Below are 20089 nucleotides of genomic sequence, written 5' to 3' on the forward strand. Positions count from 1 at the left end.
CTTGAATCACCCATGCTTAGGGACACAGGGTGGGAATCATTGGGGAAAAAGGGATTAACTCACCGGGTGGTCATGACAATCACCAAGACTTTCTGCTCCCATACCATAAGCCAGAAATCACGGTAAGTGTTCTCCAAAGGGCCTGGAATGAAAGGAGAAAACAAGGACCATGACCCTGGGAAGCCTTTGTTCTTTCTTAGGCTCTTCTGGGTTCTTCTTCCCACCCCACCCCCACCCCCATATTAACTCCAAACCACAGATGTTAGCTCCCTGCTCGTATCTCCACAATCCTGATTTTCAGTGTGGTCCTTGGACCAACAGCACCACCATTATATGGAAGAGTGTTAGAAATGCAGAATCCAGCTGGATCACAGCTGTGATCTTAGCTGGGACGTTGAGGCAGGTGGATTGCCTGAGCTCAGGACTTCAAGACCAGCTTGAGCAAGAGCAAGACTCCATCTCTACTAAAAATAGAAAAAGTTAGCTGGGTATTGTGGTGGGCCCCTGTGGTTCTAGCTACTGGGAAGGCTGAGGTAGGAGGATCACTCCTGAGCTCAGGCAATCCACTTGCCTTGGCCTCCCAGAATGATATCAAGTTCTACTTTTATATAACAGAACCTGCACAGGGCTGAGCACTTGATAAGAACTTTGAAAATACTTGTGGACACCAACTCCCTTTCAATCAAGAAAGTTACAACTCAGGATAATTCTTTGTACTTTCCCAGTACTTTTTCATGTTTCTGCTTTCAGAGAAGCAGGGCAGCACTAAGAGTAATTTTGGCCTAGAAATCTGGTTCCATTAGCATTTTTGCTAAGTCTTTTAGCAGGGACTAAAATCTTATGATACCGGAATTCCCACTTTATAGAAGCAGAAACTGCCAAAAGCATGTGAGATCTTGGAAATAAATTAAATGTAGTAAAAGAGGAAATTATATTAGTTACACAGCATACCCATAATTTATGTAGACCATAAAGCCCATGTAAGATCTGTATTTTTTGTCATTAAAAGGTATTCACTAGATATCATTAACTGAAAAAAGAGACAATGTACAGAAAGTATATTTGGGGCGGTGCCTGTGACTCACTGAGTAGGGTGCCAGCCCCATATGCCCAGGGTGGCGGGTTCAAACCTGACCCTGGCCAAAACTGCAACAACAACAAAAAATAGCCAGGTGTTGTGGCGGGTGCCTATAGTCCCAGCTACTCAGGAGACTGAGGCAAGAGAATCACCTAAGCCCAAGAGCTAGAGGTTGCTGTGAGCTGTGACACCACAGTACTCTACTGTGGGTGACAAAATGAGACTCTGTCTCTAAAAAAAAAAAAAGAAAGTCTATTTTAATTATATGATTATATCTATATGTATGCATAGACAAAGATCTAGGAGGAACTGCTGCAAACTTTTAACATTATCTCTGGATGCTAGGGTTAGAGTGATTTTTTTTTTTTTTTTTTTTGGCCGGGGCTGGATTTGAACCCGCCACCTCTGACATATGGGACCAGCGCCCTACTCCTTAAGCCACAGGTGCCGCCCTGGTTAGAGTGATTTTTAAAACCCTTTATTATCTATATGTTCTATAAGAGACATGTATCATCCTAGTGTGTACACATCAAGAAGATAACAAGAACACCATTTCCACATCTCTGATCCCCACCGTCATCGCCAGCCTCCTATTCTGCATCACACTCTCATATACTTTATTTTCCACATTCAAACCTCTTGCAGAATTGGGATTGCTGAGTAAACAGAGGACCTGGTAACCCAGATACAAGACTCAGGCTAAGCAGAAAGGGTCAAACTTTCCCAAAGGCAGAAGAGAGAGACTGAGGAAGGACAGTTGTACTTCCTAAGTTAGTGCCTTTAACAATAGACTTCTCTGGAGGCTTGGTGCCAAGGCTCATGCCTGTAATCCTAGCACTCTGGGAGGCCAAGGCGGATGGATTGCCTGAGCTGAGCATTTCAAAACCAGCCTGAGCAAAAGCGAGACCTTGTCTCTAAAAATAGCTGGGCATTGTGGCAAGCATCTGTAGGCTCAGCTACTTAGGAGGCTAAGGCAAGAGGATTGCATAAACCCAGGAGTTTGAGGTTCTTGTGAAATATGATGCCATGGCACTCTACCCAGGGAGACAGAGTAAGACCCTGTCTTTAAAAAAAAGAAAAGATTTCTCTGAAGAAATAGTGATATATACTGACACAGGTGAAACAATCTCTTGACTTGGCTTGCAAGGGCTTCTGAATCAAACAAATATGGGTTCAAATCCTGGCACTGTCACTTCATAGTTGTGTACCCTTTGGGCTTCAGTTTGCTCAACTACAAAATAAACTAACAAACCTACCTTATAGAGTCTATAATGATTAGATAGCAATTATGCCCCTGATAGATACTAGGGTGCTTTTAGTAGATGACATTATAAATAGAAATATTATTATGAATAAGAATCCAAATACTCGGGCGACACCTGTGCTCAGTGAGTAGGGCACCAGCCCTATATACCTAGGATGGTAGGTTCAAACCTGGCCCCGGCCAAACTGCAACAAAAAATAGCTGGACATTGTGGTGGCCGCCTGTAGTCCCAGCTACTTGGGAGGCTGAGGCAAGAGAATCGCTTCCGCCCAAGAGCTGGAGGTTACTGTGAGCTGTGATGCCATGGCACTCTATGGAGGGGGACAGAGACTTTGTCTCTAAGAAAAAAAAAAAATCCAAATACTAAATACAGCCAAGAAGTTTAGTCAAACAAATTAAACTAGCCTTCTCAACACCATAGGACCTATTTTCTGGTCCTAATAGAGTACTGAAGCTCCCTAAAGATGATCAGTGCTTGGCTCGGCACCTGTACCTCAGTGGCGAAGGCGCCAGCCACATACACCAAAGCTGGCAGGTTTGAATCCAGCCCAGGCCTGCCAAACAACAATGACAACTACAACTAAAAAATAGCTGGGCATTGTGGTGGGCACCTGTAATCCCAGCTACTCAGGAGGCTGAGGCAAGAGAATCACTTAAACCCAAGACTTTGAGGTTGCTGTGAGCTGTGACACCACAGCACTTTACCCAGGGAGACAGCTTGAAACTCTGTCTCAAAAAAAAAAAAAAAGATGGGTGTTTGACTCAAAAAATCCTCCCCTCTTAGCTCTTTCCCTGCCACTGCTGAGTTGTACAGGAGTACAGGCTTGGATGCAAGATTCAGCTTCACCCATCACCATAGCCAAGAAAGACATTGCTATTGCAGGTGTGACAAAAGTTACTTTTTATTTTTTGTAAGACAGAGTTCCACTCTGACCCCTTGGATAGAGTGCCATGGCATCATCATAGCTCACAGGAAATTCAAACTCTTCGGCAGGCGTCCTCAAACTTTTTAAACAGGGGGCCAGGTCACTGTCCCTCAGACCGTTGGAGAGTCGGATTATGGTTTAAAAAAAACAAACAAACAAAACTATGAGCAAATTCCTATGCACACTGCACATATCTTATTTTGAAGTAAAAAAACAAAATGGGAGCAAATACAATCACACCACCTCATGTGGCCCATGGGCTGCAGTTTGAGGACTCCTGGGCTAGAGTAATCCTTTTGCCTCAGCCTCCCAAGTAGCTGGGACTACAGGTGCATACCATTACACCTGGCTAGTTTTTCTATTTTTAGTAGAGATAGGGTCTCACTCTTGCTCAGGCTGGTTTCAAACTCCTAAGCTCAGGCAATCCACCTGCCTTGATACCCCATTGTACTAGGATTACAGGCATGAGCCAGTGTACTCAGCCTGACAGAAGTTAAGTCTACTTTACAAGAGGTACTAAAGACCACACTTATCCACAACAGCCTATTATGTGCAACTCATAAAGCTGCTAAAAATCTTAGAAAAGCTCCAAACCTATCTTTGTGTGCTTATATTCAACTGTGATGAGCCTATCTATGTCAAGATGGTGGAGGCCATTTGTGCTGAACACCAAGTCAACCTAATTAAGGTTGATCACACTGAGAAAATAGAAGAACAGGCTGGGCATGGTGGCTCACACCTGTAATCCTAGCACTCTGGGAGGCTGAGGCTTAGGCTGGTCTTGAACTGACGAGTGAGCAAAAATGAGACCCTATCTCTACTAAAAATAGAAAAAAACTGAGGCAAGAAGATCCCTGAGGCCAAGAGTTGGAGGCTGCTATGAGTTATGATGCCATGGCACTCTACCCAAGGTGACAACTTGAGACTCTGTCTCAAAAAAAAAAAAAAAAAGGAGGAGAACAGGTTGGCCTCTAGTTGCAGTTATATAGCAGGTAAGGACTACAGCAAAAACTCATAGTCCTGGGGGCACCTATAGCTCAGTGGTTAGGGTACCAGCCACATGCTCCGGGACTGGTGAGTTTGATCCTAATCCCAATCTGGGGCCTGCTTAAAAAAAAAAAAAAGGTAGCCAGGCGTTGTGACGGGCAACTGTAGTCCCAGCTACTAGGGAGGCTGAGGTAAGAGAATTGCTTGAGCCCAAAAGTTTGAGGCTGCTGTGAGCTATGACGCCAGGGCACTCTTCCAAGGGTAACAAAGTGAGACTGGGTGGTGACTTTGGCTCAAAAAGAGTAGGACGCAGGCCCCATATGCTGAGGTGGTGGGTTCAAACCCAGCCCCAGCCAAAAACTGCCAAAAAAAAAAAACCTCTAATCAGTACCGTCTCCCTTCTTTTTTTAAGACTGAGTCTCAAGCTTCGCCATGTAGACTGCCGTGGCATCACAGCTCACAGCAACCTCAAACTTTTGAACTTAAGTGATTCTCTTGCCTCAGCCTCCCATGTAGCTGGGACTATCGGCACCTGCCACAACATCTAGCTGTTTTGTTGTTGTTGCAGTTGTCATTGTTGTTTTAGCTAGCTTAGGCCAGGTTTGAACCCACCAGCTGGCGCCCTACCTACTGAGCTATAGTGCCGCTACCAGTGCCATCTCCTTAAAAGCCTAGAGAAATGGGTGGCGCCTGTGGCTCGGTGGGAGGGCTCAGTGAGTAGGGCGCGGCCCTGGCCAAACTGCAACAAAAAAAAATAGCCTGGCTTGTGGCAGGCGCCTGTAGTCCCAGCTACGCAGGAGGCTGAGGCAAGAGAATTCCTAAGCCCAAGACCTAGAGGTTGCTGTGAGCTATGACGTTACAGCACTCTATCGAGGGCGACAAAGTAAGACTCTGTCTCTAAAGAAAAAAAAGCCTAGAGAAAGAAGCATTCTGAGACCCCCTAGAAGCATTCTGAGACCCCCTTAGCCTCCATGTCATACCCTAAACCTGCCATACATTTTCCTGATAATTCGTTTGTTTCTTTACAAGGTCTCAAAAGGACTCCTTATGGAGTCAGAAGTACTAGGGCAAAAAAATAAACTTGTGACAATCAGTCCAATTAAGAAATGTCCTAAGAATCCAAAGCCCCCTTTCCCTTTTTTCTACCCCAACTTTCATTTTGAACAAGTTCAAAACTATGAAGAAATTTTTTTTTTTTTGTAGAGACAGAGTTTCACTTTATCGCCCTCAGTAGAGTGCCATGGCATCACACAGCTCACAGCAACCTCCAACTCCTGGGCTGACGCAATTCTCTTGCCTCAGCCTCCCGAGTAGCTGGGACTACAGGCGCCCGCCACAACGCCCAGCTATTTTTTTAGTTTGCAGTTCAGCTGGGGCCGGGTTTGAACCCACCACCCTCCGTATATGGGGCCGGCGCCTTACTGACTGAGCCACAGGCGCCGCCCGAAGAAATTTATTTATTTATTTTATTTTTGAGAGAGTCTCACTATGTCACCCTCGGTAGAGTGCCATGGCGTCATAGCTCATAGCAACCTAAAACTCTTGGGCTTAAGCGATTCTCTTGCCTCAGCCTCCCAAGTAGCTGGGACTACAGGTGCCCACCACAATGCCCAACTATTTTTTGTTGCAGTTGTCATTATTGGTTAGCTGGCCCGGGTGGGGTTCAAACCCGCCAACTTCGGTGTATATGGCTAGAGCCTTAACCCCTGTGCAACAGGCGCCAAGCCCCTATGAGAGAAGTTTAAAGAGGAGTATAATTCACCCATACATTCTTTAGCTATAAAGCTATCATTTTGCAACATTCACTTCTCTCTCTACACACACATATTTTTCCTTTTTACAGAATCATGTAAAAGAAAGATGTAAACTTAACAATACTGTTTTGTGAATGTAAAAATTTAAGAGGGTAGGTCTCAAGTTTTCTTACAATAAAAAAAAGTTACAGACGGGCGGTGCCTGTGGCTCAGTCGGTAGGGCGCCGGCCCCATATACCGAGGGTGGCGGGTTCAAACCCGGCCCCGGCTGAACTGCAACCAAAAAAACAGCCGGGCGTTGTGGCAGGCACCTGTAGTCCCAGCTACTCGGGAGGCTGAGGCAAGAGAATCGCTGAAGCCCAGGAGTTGGAGGTTGCTGTGAGCTGTGTGAGGCCACGGCACTCTACCGAGGGCCATAAAGTGAGACTCTGTCTCTACAAAAAAAAAAAAAAAAAGTTACAGATATAATGATATTTCACTCCTAAATACTTGAGCAGGTTATTAGGAAAACAAGAATATGCCCCTATAGAACAATACCATTATCACGCTAATACAATTAAACACTGATATGATAGCTAATACAAAGTCTCCATTTTTTTTTTTTTTTTTTAGACAGAGTTTCACTTTGTCACCCAGGACTAGAGTACCTTGTCGCATAGTTCACAGCAACCTCACACTCTTGGGCTCAAGCAACCTTCTTGCCTCAGCCTCCCATGCACCTGGGACTACTGGCACCCACCACAACACCTGGCTATTTTTTCTATTTTTAGAGACAGGGCCTTGCTCTTGCTCAGACTGGTCTTCAACTCCTGAGCTTAAGCAATCCACCTGCCTAGGTCCTCCAGAGTGTTAGAATCACTGCACCCCACCACTAATTTTTTTTAATTTAATAGAACTGTTGGCCAGGCGTGGCGGCTCACATCTATACTCTTACCACTCTGCGAGGCCAAGGCAAGTAGATTGCCTGTGCTTGGAAGTTCAAGACAAGCCTGAGCAAAAGCTAGACCCCGTCTCTACTCAAACTAGAAAATCTAGTTGGGAGTTGTGGCATGTGCCTGTAGTTCTAGTTACTGAGGAGGCTGAGGCAAAGGGATTACTTGAATCCAAGAGTTTGAGATTGCTGTGAGCTATGATGCTACGGCACTCAACCTAGAGCAACAGAGTGAGATTCTTCTGTCTTAAAACAAACAAACAAACAAAAAACAGGGCCAGGTGCACTGGTTCATGCCTGTAATCCTAGCACTCTGGGAGGCCAAGGCAGATGGATCACTTGAGCTCATGAGTTCAAGCCCAGCCTGAGAAAGAGTGAGACACGGTCTCTAAAAAATAGCTGGGTATTGTGGCAGCCAGCTGTAGTCCCAGCCACTCGAGAGGCTGAGGCAAGAGAATCACTTGAGCCCAAGAGTGTGAGATTGCTGTGAGGTATGATGCCATGACACTCTACCAAGGACAAAAAAGTTAAGACTTTTATCTCAAAAAAAAAAAATAAATAAATAAATAAAAACAATTTAGTAAAGACCGTGTTTCCTTATGTTGCTCAGGCTGCTCTTAGATTCCTGGCCTCAAGCAATTCTTCTGGCCTCAGCCTCCCAAAGAACTGGGATTACTGCCCCTGATAGATACTGGGTGCTTTCAGTAGATGACATTATTAGTTATCTAAATTACCTCAGCCTCCCAAAGTGCTGGCATGAGCCACCATGTCCAGCCCTCTCACTGTCCTAATAGTTTGCCATTAATAGTTTTTTTTTCTAAAATAGAGGATTTAATCACAGATTACACATTGTCTTTGGTTATCTCTTGGTCTCTTTTACTCTAGAACAATTTTGCTTTTTTTTTTTGGTTTTTCATGACAGTAACTTCGAAGAGTCTGAGCCAGTTTTCTTATAGTATGTCCCACAATGTGGATTTGTTTGGTTTGTTTTTCATGATGAGGTTTATATTTGAAAACTGTCAACATACAATATAGGTGATGTACATCACATCAGAAAGCATATACAGGCTCGGTGCCCGTAACTCAGTGAGTAGGGCACCGGCCACATATACCAAAGCTGGCGGGTTAGAGCCTGGCCTGGGCCTGCTAAACAACGACAACTGCAACCAAAAATAGCCATGCGTAGTGGTGGGTGCCTGTAGTTCCAGCTACTTAAGAAGCTGAGGCAAGAGAATCGCTTAAGCCCAAGAGTTTGAGGTTGCTGTGAGCAGTGATGCCACAGTCCTCTACTGAGGGTGACATAGTGAGACTCTGTCTCAAAAAAAAAAAAAAAAAACAAACCCAGAAAGCATATACAATGTCCAGTTGTCCCTTATTGGTGATGTTACATTTGATTACTTCACTTAGTTAAGGAGTTATCCACCAAATCTCTTGCTGGCCATGTTCTACAATCGTCAAAGTCCCTTAAGGCCTTAAGCCCATATGGTGGCCTCTTTTGTTTTCTTGTGTAGTGATCTTCTCCCACCCTCTCTTCCTCCCACCCTCTCTAAAGGATATACCAGAAGTCAGGTCAGGAGAAGTACTAGGCCCATAGGAGTGTTTATAAATGCTTCATTTGAAATCTTCCTAAGGTATAGTACTTCACTGTCAGACATAGCACAGAATATTTGTATGAGTGCTCTGTGATGGTACAGGGACCAACGAAGACCTGTTAGGACAGCAATGATCACTCATTTCTGCATTGTATTCAAATTCCAGGAAACCCCACTGCCATTCACAGCCTCTTACTTACCATGAACATACCATTGGCTGGTGAATCCTGCTACCCTATCCTCTTGGATTGGGAATATTAAGATGTAGCCCCAAACCTTGCAGGCAATAGTGCTATGTGTTTAAATCTCCAGTTTATCTCTATGCAGTGAGTTTCCAGGCACACCTGGTACCAAAACCCTACACCACTCATCTGCCTTTATCAACTGCCACCAATATTTATGAAAGGTCAGGATTTAATGGCCATATCAATTCAAGTTACCAGTTCATCTAAAAATTATGCCATCATCTGACAAAAGGAATCACAGCTACATGGCATCAAACCAAAGTGTAAGGGCCAGAGCAGCTTACCTTGTGTACCAATGTAAGCATTCTTCTGCTTATAGCCATCCATGAAACTGGCGTTGATGTAATCTGTCTAATGATAAAAAGGAGACATCATTTCAGTTGCATGGAATATATACCATTTGGGCCATAAAATGATGTACTGGATAAGTACAACTGAAGGTGTGAATACTGCCTTGTTCAAGCAGAAAGTGAGGAGTAAAGGGGCCAATTCAAAACCTCACTTCAACAAATGGTGCTGGGACAACTGGATATCTAATTGCAAAAAAAAAAATCCAGTTAACCCTTCCTTATATCATACAGGTAAATGAACTCAAAATGGATCACAGACCTAATGTAAGAGATTAAAACTAAAACTCTAAGATGAAAATAAAGGAGTTATGGCTCAGCACTTGTAGCTCAGTGGTTAGGGTGCCAGCCACATGCACCAGGTCTGGTGGGTTAGAACCCGGCCAAGGCCTGCTAAACAATAATTACAACTACAATGAAAAAAAAAAGCCAGGTGTTGTGGTAGGCGCTTACAGTCTTAGCTACTCGGGAGGCTGAGGCAAGAGAATCGCCTAAGCCCAGGAGTTGAAGGTTGCTGTAAACTATGACACCATAGCACTCTACTGAGGGCGATAAAGTGAGACTCTGTCTCTAAAAAAAATAAAAGCAAATTATAGGCACAAATCGACCAATTCATTGATAAACCTGAAACTTCTAAATAACAGTATATTGTATATTTGAAAACTGCTCAACGAGTGTCTTTTAGAGCCGGGAGAGATGGCTCACACCTGTAATCCTAGCACTCTGGGAAGCTGAGACGGTTGGATTGCCTGAGCCAGAGCGAGACCTCATCTCTAAAAATACCCGGCTGTTGTGGTGGGTACCTGTAGTCCTAGCTACTTGGGAAACTGAGGCAAAAGAATCACTCTTAAGCCCAAGAGTTAGAGGTTGCTGTGAGCTATGACACCATGGCACCTATTAAGGGTAACAAAGTGAGACTCTGTTGCAAAAAAAAAAAACCAAAAACCAGAATGTATTTTAAATGTTTTCACTGCACAAAAAAAAATGTGAGGTAATACCTTTAGTTTGATTTAGCTAATGTATACCTATATCAAAATATTATGTCGTATACTATAAATACATAAATTTTTGTCAATTGAAATAAATCTCAAGAAACAAAATAAGAAAGAATGCCACAGAGGTAGAAATATCATGAAAGATTATGTCTCTGAAGTTAAATAAATAATTAAATGTCAGACCTGGTACCATGGCCCACACCTATAACCCCAGCACTTTGGGAGCCAAGGCAGGAGGATCACTTGAGGCCAGAAGTTTAAGACCAGTGTGAGTAACACAGTGAGACCCTATCTCTAAAAAAAACAAAATTTTTTTAAGAGTCTCAAGCTGTTGCCCTGGGTAGAATGCTGTAGCATCATAGCTCACAGCAACCTCTAACTCTTCGCTTCAAGTGATCCTCTTGCCTCGTTTTTTTCTATTTTTAATAAAAATGGAGTCTTGCTTTTGCTTAGGCCGGTCTTGAACCTGTGAGCTCAAGCAATCTACCTGCCTCGGCCTCCCAGAGTGTTAGGATTGCGTGAGCCACTGCACCTGGCCATAAAAATAAAAAATGCATTAAACTTAACCAGGCATGCTAGTGCACATCTTTACTCCTAGCTACTTGGAAGGCTGAGGAGGGAGGATTGCTCTTAAGCCCAGGAGCTAGTTGGAGGCTTCAGTAAACTATGATAGCACCAATTCACTCCAAACTAGGTGATAGAGTTAGATCTTGTCTCAAAAAAATAATTTTTTTTTTTTTTGGCCGGGGCTGGGTTTGAACCTGCTACCTCCGGCATATGGGGCCGGCGCCCTACTACTTTGAGCCACAGGCACCACCCTCAAAAAAATAATTTTTTGCTTTCTATTTGTGCCCTCCCCAAAAATAAATAAATAAAATAATGTCAAACAAAATGAAACAAAAACAAAATTAAAAGCCTCTGATAATGTTTATAGTAATGAAAGAGACTAAAAATCAGGCAGTGATCTTCAGATTAACCAAAGGATGGAAGAATGGTTACTGGTACACTGAGACTGACTCATTCACAAATATTCCCTGAGTATCTGATATGTGCCAGGTACCACTCTAGGTATTAAGAACAGAGGAGGCGGGCGGCGCCTGTGGCTCAGTTGGTAAGGCGCCGGCCCCATATGCCGAGGGTGGCGGGTTCAAACCCGGCCCCGGCCGAACTGCAACAAAAAAAAAATAGCCGGGTGTTGTGGCGGGCACCTGTAGTCCCAGCTACTTGGGAGGCTGAGGCAAGAGAATCGCTTAAGCCCAGGAGTTGGAGGTTGCTGTGAGCTATGTGATGCCATGGCACTCTACCTAGGGCCATAAAGTGAAACTCTGTCTCTACAAAAAAAAAAAAAAAAAAGAACAGAGGAGGCAACAAAACAGATAAATACAGTTATCTCTGAATCCATAGCCACAACCAACCATTGTACTCCCCTCCTTCAGAATATACACTATGACAAGCTCAGCAGTACCAATGAATTTACTCTCAAGTTTGCCAGACTTTTAGCAAATGTTCCTGCTGGAAAACCCTCTAAAAGGGTCTGGACAAGTCTGTAAATTCAGTTTATTTACTTTACTTAACGGTAGGGCAAGAAAGATTAAGACCATGATTCTCTTAAAGAATAAGACCAAAGATTAAGACCATGATTCTCAGGACCTGACCTGACCATGTGTGCCCAAAAACAAGGCAATGATGTTTCCAAAATTTATCCCCTAGAAAAAGAGGGAAGAAAGGTGATATGACAAGTCCTTATAACGTGTGTCATGTTAAAGAGGCATTTTTTAAATCCCTTTACTATTTAAATCCCTATACTATGACCAGCAACTTCACCAGACAAAATTCTTATATCAGAAGGGAAAAAAAGGAATATAACACCTATTCAGTCTTTTCAGATTATATTAATGAGGATTTTAAAACAGAATAAGTGAATCATGTTACAGAGGATGCATGAGATGCAGGGTGGATAAAAAGAAAAACCTGTATGGCGGCGCCTGTGGTTCAAGGAGTGGGGCGCCGGTCCCATATGCCGGAGGTGGCAGGTTCGAGCCTAGCCCCGGCCAAAAACCAAAAAAAAAAAAGAAAAACCTGTCCTAATGTTATCCTAATAGATGTTTTTGGTTTAGGATAAACTGTCCAGTGATACAAACACACACCTACAAGGAAATAAAGATGCTGTGCTCTAAAAAACCATGTTAGATTGACTAAAAAAGTGGCTCGAATGAGGACAAAGATACCAAAGTTAAAGGTATATGTGAAGAGTTTGAATAATTTTTTTTTTTCTTGAGATAGGGCTTTGCTCAGACACCTACACAGGAGGGCAGTGGCATGATCATGCTCCAGCAATCTGCTGCCTTAGTCTCCCAAGTACCAGGACTACAGGCATTTACCACCATGCCACACTAATTCTTCTTATTTTTGGTAGAGAGAAACTCTCATTATGTTACCCAGACTGGTCTTGAACTCCTGGCCTCAAGTAATCCTTCTGCCTCCGCCTCCCAAAGTGCTGGAATTAAAGGTGTGGGCCACCTCTCCCAGCCTGTGATTAGTAATATGTACAGATGTCAAATTAACATATTAAATAGTAAAGTAATTTGACCATTTCATCTCAATCTCTAGACATTTATATATAAACTATCCCAAATTTTTTCAGATCTAAATGGAAAAATCAGAGGTCACTTACAATCAATGTTGCCTTGCATCAGTACAAAATACCCTGCCCAACAGAACTGGACCATAAGACCATGACTTTACAACTAAGGAGTAAAAGGAAAAATACTTGGGCGGCGCCTGTGGCTCAGTGAGTAGGGCGTTGGCTCCATATGCCGAGGGTGGTGGGTTCAAACCCAGCCCCGACCAAACTGCAACAAAAAAATAGCCGGGCGTTGTGGCGGGCGCCTGTAGTCCCAGCTGCTCGGGAGGCTGAGGCAAGAGAATCGCGTAAGCCCAAGAGTTAGAGGTTGCTGTGAGCCGTGTGATGCCACGGCACTCTATCCGAGGGCGGTACAGTGAGACTCTGTCTCTACAAAAAAAAAAAAAAAAAAGGAAAAATACTTAAACATTTATCAATAACATGCGCACAATCAGGCTGGGTGCAGTGGCTCATGCCTGTAATCCTAGCACCTGGAGGCCATGGTGGGTGGATTGCCTGAGGTCACAGGTTCAAGACCAGCCTAAGCCAAAGCGAGAGCTCGTCTCTAAAAATAGGCTGGTGTTGTGGTGGGCGCCTGTAGTCCCAGCTACTCGGGAGGCTGAGGCAAGAGAATTGCTTAAGTAGGGCCTGGTTAGTACTTGGATGGGAGAATTGCTTAAGCCCAGGATTTTGAGGTTGCTGTGAACTATGACACCAGGGCACTCTACCATGGGTAACAAAGTGAGACTCTGTCTAAAAAAAAAAAAAAAAAAATTTTAAAAAGCAGCTCAGCACCTGTAGCACAGTGCTTACAGGACCAGCCACATACACCAAAGTTGGCGAGTTCAAATCTGGCTAGGCCAGCTAACCAACAATGACAACTGCAACAAAAAATAGCTGGGCATTGTGGCGGGCGCCTGTAGTCCCAGCTACTTGGGAGGCTGAGGCAAGAGAATCGCTTAAGCCCAAGAGCTAAAGCTTGTTGTGAGCTATGATGACACTGCACTCTACGGAGGGTGACATAGTGAGAATCTGTCTCAAAAAATGAAAGAGGGCGGTGCCTGTGGCTTAAAAGAGTAGAGCGCCAGCCCCATATACCGGAGGCGGCGGGTTCAAACCCAGCCCCAGCCAAAAATTACAAAAAATAAAAATTAAATTAAATTAAAAAAAGAAAGAAAGAGAGAAAGAACTTGTATTATCAGCATTCACATAAAGAATTTCATTTAATTTCCACTCAGTACTGTGAGATAGATATATAGGGACTTGCCTATGTATATAGACTACTATACAGTAAAATATGAACTCGAATCTTATCTCTCTGTCTTCAGAGTCCATTTAGGTTCTACTACAGTATTAATAAGTTCTACTTTGGAAGAAGTTCAATTTCCCTAAGTGCTCCTAAAAAGATAGCATTTATCTGTCTACCTGAGTATGGCCACTTCGCTTTGTCAGCTTCACTCTAGTTTGGTCCAGGCAGGGTACATCCCCATAACGGTTCTTCTCTAGGTTTCCTGGAGACCTGAAAGAAATGAAACAAACAAGCTAGAATAAAGAAAAAGTGGTTCGGGGCGGCGCCGGCCCCATATACCAAGGGTGACGGGTTCAAACCCGGCCCCGGCCAAACTGCAACCAAAAAATAGCCGGGCGTTGTGGCGGGCCCCTGTAGTCCCAGCTACTCAAGAGGCTGAGGCAAGAGAATCGCTGAAGCCCAGGAGTTGGAGGTTGCTGTGAGCTGTGTGAGGCCACAGCACTCTACCGCGGGCCATAAAGTGAGACTCTGTCTCTACAAAAAAAAAAAAAAGAAAAAGTGGTTCGAGAGTTGGTTTTCAGATGCAAGAAAAACAAGAAAAAGTGGAGGCTGTGTGTGTGTTCAAAGTCTGGCAATGCAAATATGAGTGTTAATAACTATTGGGAGGGACAGGAGAGCTTTTCACTCTATTAGTCTATAGTTTCCATCATCTAATGTGTTTTATGACAATATGCACTATGTGAAATAAATATATTTCTTTTCAAAAGAGAGAGGGAGTTGAATGGACTAAGACAGAAATTGTGACTGAAAAAAGGTGCAGTTGTAACAAATCCTAAAAATGTGGAATTAGCTTTAGAACGGGGTCACGGGAAGAGGCTCAAAGAATCTGGAGATTCATGCTATCAAAGAGCCTACATTGCTGTGAACAGAGAATAAACAGCAATTCTCATAAAAGCTCAGAAAAGAAGAGCTATGGAGAAAGCCTCAATTTTCTTAGAGATTACCTAAACAATCACGATCAAAGTGTTGGTAGAAATAAGGATGGTAAAGGACATTCTTGGGCTGGGTGCAGTGGCTCACGCCTGTAATCCTAGCACTCTAGGAGACTAGGCAGGTGGATTGCCCTGAGCTCACAGGTTCAAGACCAACCTTACCAAACGCAAGAACACCATCTCTAAAAATAGCCGGGTGTTGAGAATCCCTTGAGCCCAAGAGTTTAAGGTTCCTATGAGCTGGGATACCACGCCACTCTACCAAGAGTGACAAAGTAACACTCTGTTTCAAAAAAATAAAAGCAAAAAAATATATATATGGGTGGCACCTGTGGCTCAGTGGGTAAGGTGCCAGCCCCATATACCAACAGTGGAAGGATGGAACCCGGCCCCGGCCAAACTGCAACAAAAAAACACTGGGCATTGTGGCGGGCCCCTGTAGTCCCAGCTACTCAGGAGGCTGAGGCAAGAGAATCACCTAAGCCCAGGAGTTGGAGGTTGCTGTGAACAGTGTGACACCATGGCACTCTACCAAGGGCGAGAAAATGAGACTCTGTCTCTACAAAAAAATAATAACTGCCTGTGGCTCAGTGAGTAGGGTGCTGGCCCCATATACCGAGGGTGGTGGGTTCAAACCCAGCCCCGGCCAAACTATAACAAAAAAATAGCCGGGCGTTGTGGCAGGCACCTGTAGTCCCATCTACTCGGAAGGCTGAGGCAAGAGAATCGCCTAAACCCAGGAGTTTAGAGTGCTGATGCCACCGCACTCTACCGAGGGTGATAAAGTGAGACTCTGTCTCTAATAAATAAATAAACAAAAAATAATAATAAATAAATAAAGGGCATTCTGATGAGATCTCAAACAAAAAGGAGGAACATGTGTATAAAAAAGAGAGAGAGGGAATGAGGGAAAGAGAAATGGGGTATAACCCCAAAATATCTGGGCAGATAAAATTTTTATTATTCATTTATCAAAAGATGTTCAAATAAAATCTCTCTTTTTTTTGTTGAAACAGAGTCTCATTATGTCACCCTCGGTAGAATGCCGTGGCATCACAGCTCATAGCAACCTCAAACTCTTGGGCGTAAGCAGTTCTCTTGCCTCGCCTCCCAAGTATCTGGGACTACAGGCGCCCGCCACAACACCCGGCTATTTTTTGTTGCAGTTGTCATTGTTGTTTAGCTGGCCCGGGCTGGGTTCAAACACCACCCTTGGTGTATGTGGCTGGCGCTGTAACCACTGTGCTACGGGCACTGAGCCCAAAGCAAATCTCTTAAATTCCAGTTTAATATGGTAGGTTGATAACACACGTCAACTCCACTCCATCTACCAAGTAGCCTCATTGAAATGATAATAAAGGAACTCTTTGGTATAAATCCAAAAAGTGGCAATGCAGACAGTGCAAAAAGATTTCAACCTGTTTTGGCAGAGAGAAAGCACCTGGGAGGATTTGGGGAGATTGGGCCAAATGTAGGAGGCTAGGACCTAAGAAGGTACTGAAAAACAAAATGACTAATCTTCAGAACTCTTACACCCTGAAGATAAAAAGAGGCACAAAGCTAAAAGGAAAATGAGAAATACAAGAAAATGCCTGTCCCATTCTCCCTGCCCTTTGCTATATTCATCAACAAGTGTGGATCCCATAAGGCAAGAGACAGGAGAACTCTCCTCATGAAAAAATGAATAGCACCGGGTAAAAGAATTCTGTTATTTGGCATACACCAACAACAAGCTAGCTGTCTGATCATTTTAATTTGGAAAAACAATTTAGACATAGTCTTTTTTTCTTTTTTTTTTGCAGTTTTTGGCCGGGGCTGGGTTTGATTCCACCACCTCCAGTATATGGGGCCAGCACCCTACTCCTTTGAGCCACAGGCACCGCCCAACATAGGATTCAATAAAAACAGTGACAGGCCAGGCAAGGTGGCTCACTCCTGTAATCCTAGCACTCTGGGAGGCCAAGATGAGTGAATTGCCTGAGCTCTCGAGTTTGAGACCAGACTGAACAAGAGCAAGACTCCATCTCTAAAAAATAGCCGGGCATTGTGGCAGGCACCTGTGATCCAGCTACAAGGGAGGCTAAAGCACGAGAATTGTTTTGAGCCCAAAAGTTTAAGGTTGCTATGACTTATGACGCAATGGAATTCTATCCAGGGTGACAAAATAAGACTCTGTCAAAAAAAGAAAAAAAAATTATGGCACGTTGGCTTGGCGCCTATAGCTCAGAGTCTAGGGTGCCAGCCACATACACCAGAGCTGGAGGGTTCAAATCCAGCCAGGGCCTGTCAAACAACGACAACTACGATGAAAAAAGTAGCTGGGTATTGTGGCGGGGGCCTGTAGTCCAGGCAAGAGAATCGCTTAAGCCAAGAGTTTGAGGTTGCTGTGAGCTATGATGCCATAGCACTCTACCGAGGGCGACATAATGAAACTCTGTCTCAAAAAAAAAAAAGACACAAAATTAGTACACATTGGAAAAATACTCAAAAGGGAAGTAGAGACATGGTATAAGAACTAAATGCTCACCTACAATAAAAATCTACAAACTTTTACATTCATTTTAATTTAGAATTATGAAAGAAATGGCCATGAGGTAGCTCACGCCTATAATCCTAGCACTCTGGGAGGCTGCGGTGGGTGGATTGAGCTCACTAGTTTGAGACTACCCTGAACAAGAGCAAAACCTCATCTCTAAAAACAGCTGGGCATTGTAGTAGGTGCCTTGAAGTCCCAGCTACTTGGGAAGCTGAGGCAAGAGGATCACTTGAGCCCAAGAGTTTGAGGTTGCAGTGAGCTATGACAGTCTACCAACGGCGACAAAGTGAGACTCTGTCTCAAAAACAAACAAAAAAAGAAATTATGAAATAAGTTGGGCATGGTGGCTCACTCCTACAATCCTAGCACTCTGGGAAGCCAAGGTGTGCAGCTAGGTTGAGCTCACAAGTTTGAGACCAGCCTGAGCAAAAGTGAGACCCCCTTCTCTACTAAAAATAGGAAGAAGAAAAAAAAAAAAAAACTGAGGCAAGAGGATTGCTTGGCCACAAGAGTTGGAGATTGCTATGATGCCACAGCACCCTACCTGGGGCAACAGATTAAGAGTGTGTCTCAAAAAAAAGAATAAAACAAAAAAAGAAATACCAGGAGAAACAGCCACAAGAGTTGAAAACATATGACCACAGTAAAACTGAGGTAAGGCAGAAGACTGCTGTTTATCATTGCTTTTTTTTTTTGGGGGGGGGGGGTGCCTTTTGGATTTGAAAAATTATTTGTATATGTTATAGACTGAAAGCAAAAAAATTTAAAGGTCATACATATAAAATAATATTCTATCTTTTTCTTTTTTTGAGACAGAGTCTTACTTTGTAGCCCTTAGTAGAGTGCTGTGACATCACAGCTCACAGCAACATCAAACTCTTGGGCTCAAGAAATCCCCTTGCCTCAGCCTACCAATCAGGCGCCCGCTATAACGCCCAACTTTTTAGAGATGGGGTCTCATTCTGGCTCAGGCTGATCTTGAACCTGTGAGCTCAGGCAATCCACCTGCCTCAGCCTCCCAGAGTGCTAGAATTACAGGTGTGAGCCACTGTGCCCAGCCCTAAAATGATATTCTATATTGTTCATGGGCACATGTGTATATCTAACAGTATAAATAAAATGAACTACAAAAAAACATACCAGGGCCTGGTACGGTGGCTCACACCATAATCCTAGCACTCTGGAAGGCTGAGGTGGTGGATTAGCTGAGCTCATGAGTTTGAGACCCACCTGAGCCACAGAGAGACATCATCTCTAAAAATAGCCAGGTCTTGTTGGCAGCCACCTATATTCCCAGCTACTTGGGAGACTGAGACAAGGGGATCATTTGAGCCCAAGAGTTTGAGGTTGCTGTGAGCTGTGATACCACAGCACTGTACCGAAAGTAACAAAGTGAGACTCTGTCTAAAAAAAACAAACAAACCATATTCACACTAATACTTGTGGGGAATGGGGAAAACTAAAGCTTATAAGGGATTTGAGACTTGTAATTAATAACTTCACAATTAATTAATATAATTAATTTTATATAATAAAAACAAAGTCTTAAAGCGAACATGACAACGTATGAATAAATATCAGTGTCAAGTCTGGTGGCAGGAACATAATTGTCATGTTATACTCTGTACCTTTCTGTATCTTAACCCACCCCCTTTGTTTGAAAGAGTCTTACTCTGTCCCCATGGGTAGAGTGCCTTGACATCATAGCTTACAGCAACCTCAAACTCTTGGGCTCAAGCGATATTCTTGCATCAGTCTCCCTGTAGCTGGGACTATAGGTGCCCACCATGACACTGTGCTAGTTTTTTCTGCTTTTAGTAGAAATGGGGTCTCATTGTTGCTCAGGCTGGTCTCAAACTACTAAGCTCAGGTTATCCACCCACTTCTGCCTCCCAGACAAAAATTTCCCTCTTCCCATACAAATATGCCCAGTTGTCAGCTTATTTTGGGGGTTTTTTTTTGAGACAGAGTCTCACTATGTTGCCCTCAGTAGAGTGCTGTGACGTCACAGCTCACAGCAACCTCAAACTCTTGGGCTTAAGAAATTCCCTTTCCTTAGCTTCCCAAGTAGCTGGGACTACAGGGGTACACCACAACACCCAGCTACTTTTTGGTTGCAGTTGTCATTGTTGTTTAGCAGGCCCGGGGCCAAGATCGAACCTACCAGCCTCAGTGTATGTGGCTGCTGCTCTACTCACTGAGTTATGGGTATCGAGCCCCAGCTGATTTTTTTATGAATTTGCAAAAAACTTTATTTATGTATTTATTCATATGTCATCGTGTTTGCGTCAAGATTTTGTTTTTAGGCTCAGTGCCTATAGCTCAGTGGCTAGGGTGCCAGCCACATACACTAGAGCTGGGAGGTTCGAATCCAGCCGGGGCCTGCCAAACAACAATGACAATTACAACCAAAAAATAGCCGGGCATTGTGGCGGGTGCCTGTAGTCCCAGCTACTTGGGAGGCTGAGGCAAGAGAATTGCTTAAGCCTAGGAATTGGAGGTTTGCTGTGAGCTGTGATGCCACAGCACTCTACCCAGAGTGACAGCTTGAGGTTCTGTCTCAAAAAATA

The 20089-nt window shown here is 43.8% G+C and overlaps 1 protein-coding gene across 2 annotated transcripts in view; it reads right to left on the reverse strand.

Annotated features, from left to right (window-relative positions):
- The window catches only part of PTPN9 (protein tyrosine phosphatase non-receptor type 9), a 103262-nt gene that overhangs the window by 6306 nt on the left and 76867 nt on the right, over window positions 1-20089 (reverse strand). For both annotated transcript variants that reach the window (XM_053595995.1, XM_053595996.1), the window contains exons 8-10: window positions 14168-14261; window positions 9062-9128; window positions 64-142 (exon numbers count right to left, since the gene is read on the reverse strand). In XM_053595995.1, the coding sequence (XP_053451970.1) occupies window positions 64-142; window positions 9062-9128; window positions 14168-14261 (240 nt within the window). The remainder of the gene's footprint in view (window positions 1-63; window positions 143-9061; window positions 9129-14167; window positions 14262-20089) is intronic.

This window comes from Nycticebus coucang, chromosome 6 (assembly GCF_027406575.1).
Source record: "Nycticebus coucang isolate mNycCou1 chromosome 6, mNycCou1.pri, whole genome shotgun sequence".
NCBI lineage: Eukaryota > Metazoa > Chordata > Mammalia > Primates > Lorisidae > Nycticebus > Nycticebus coucang.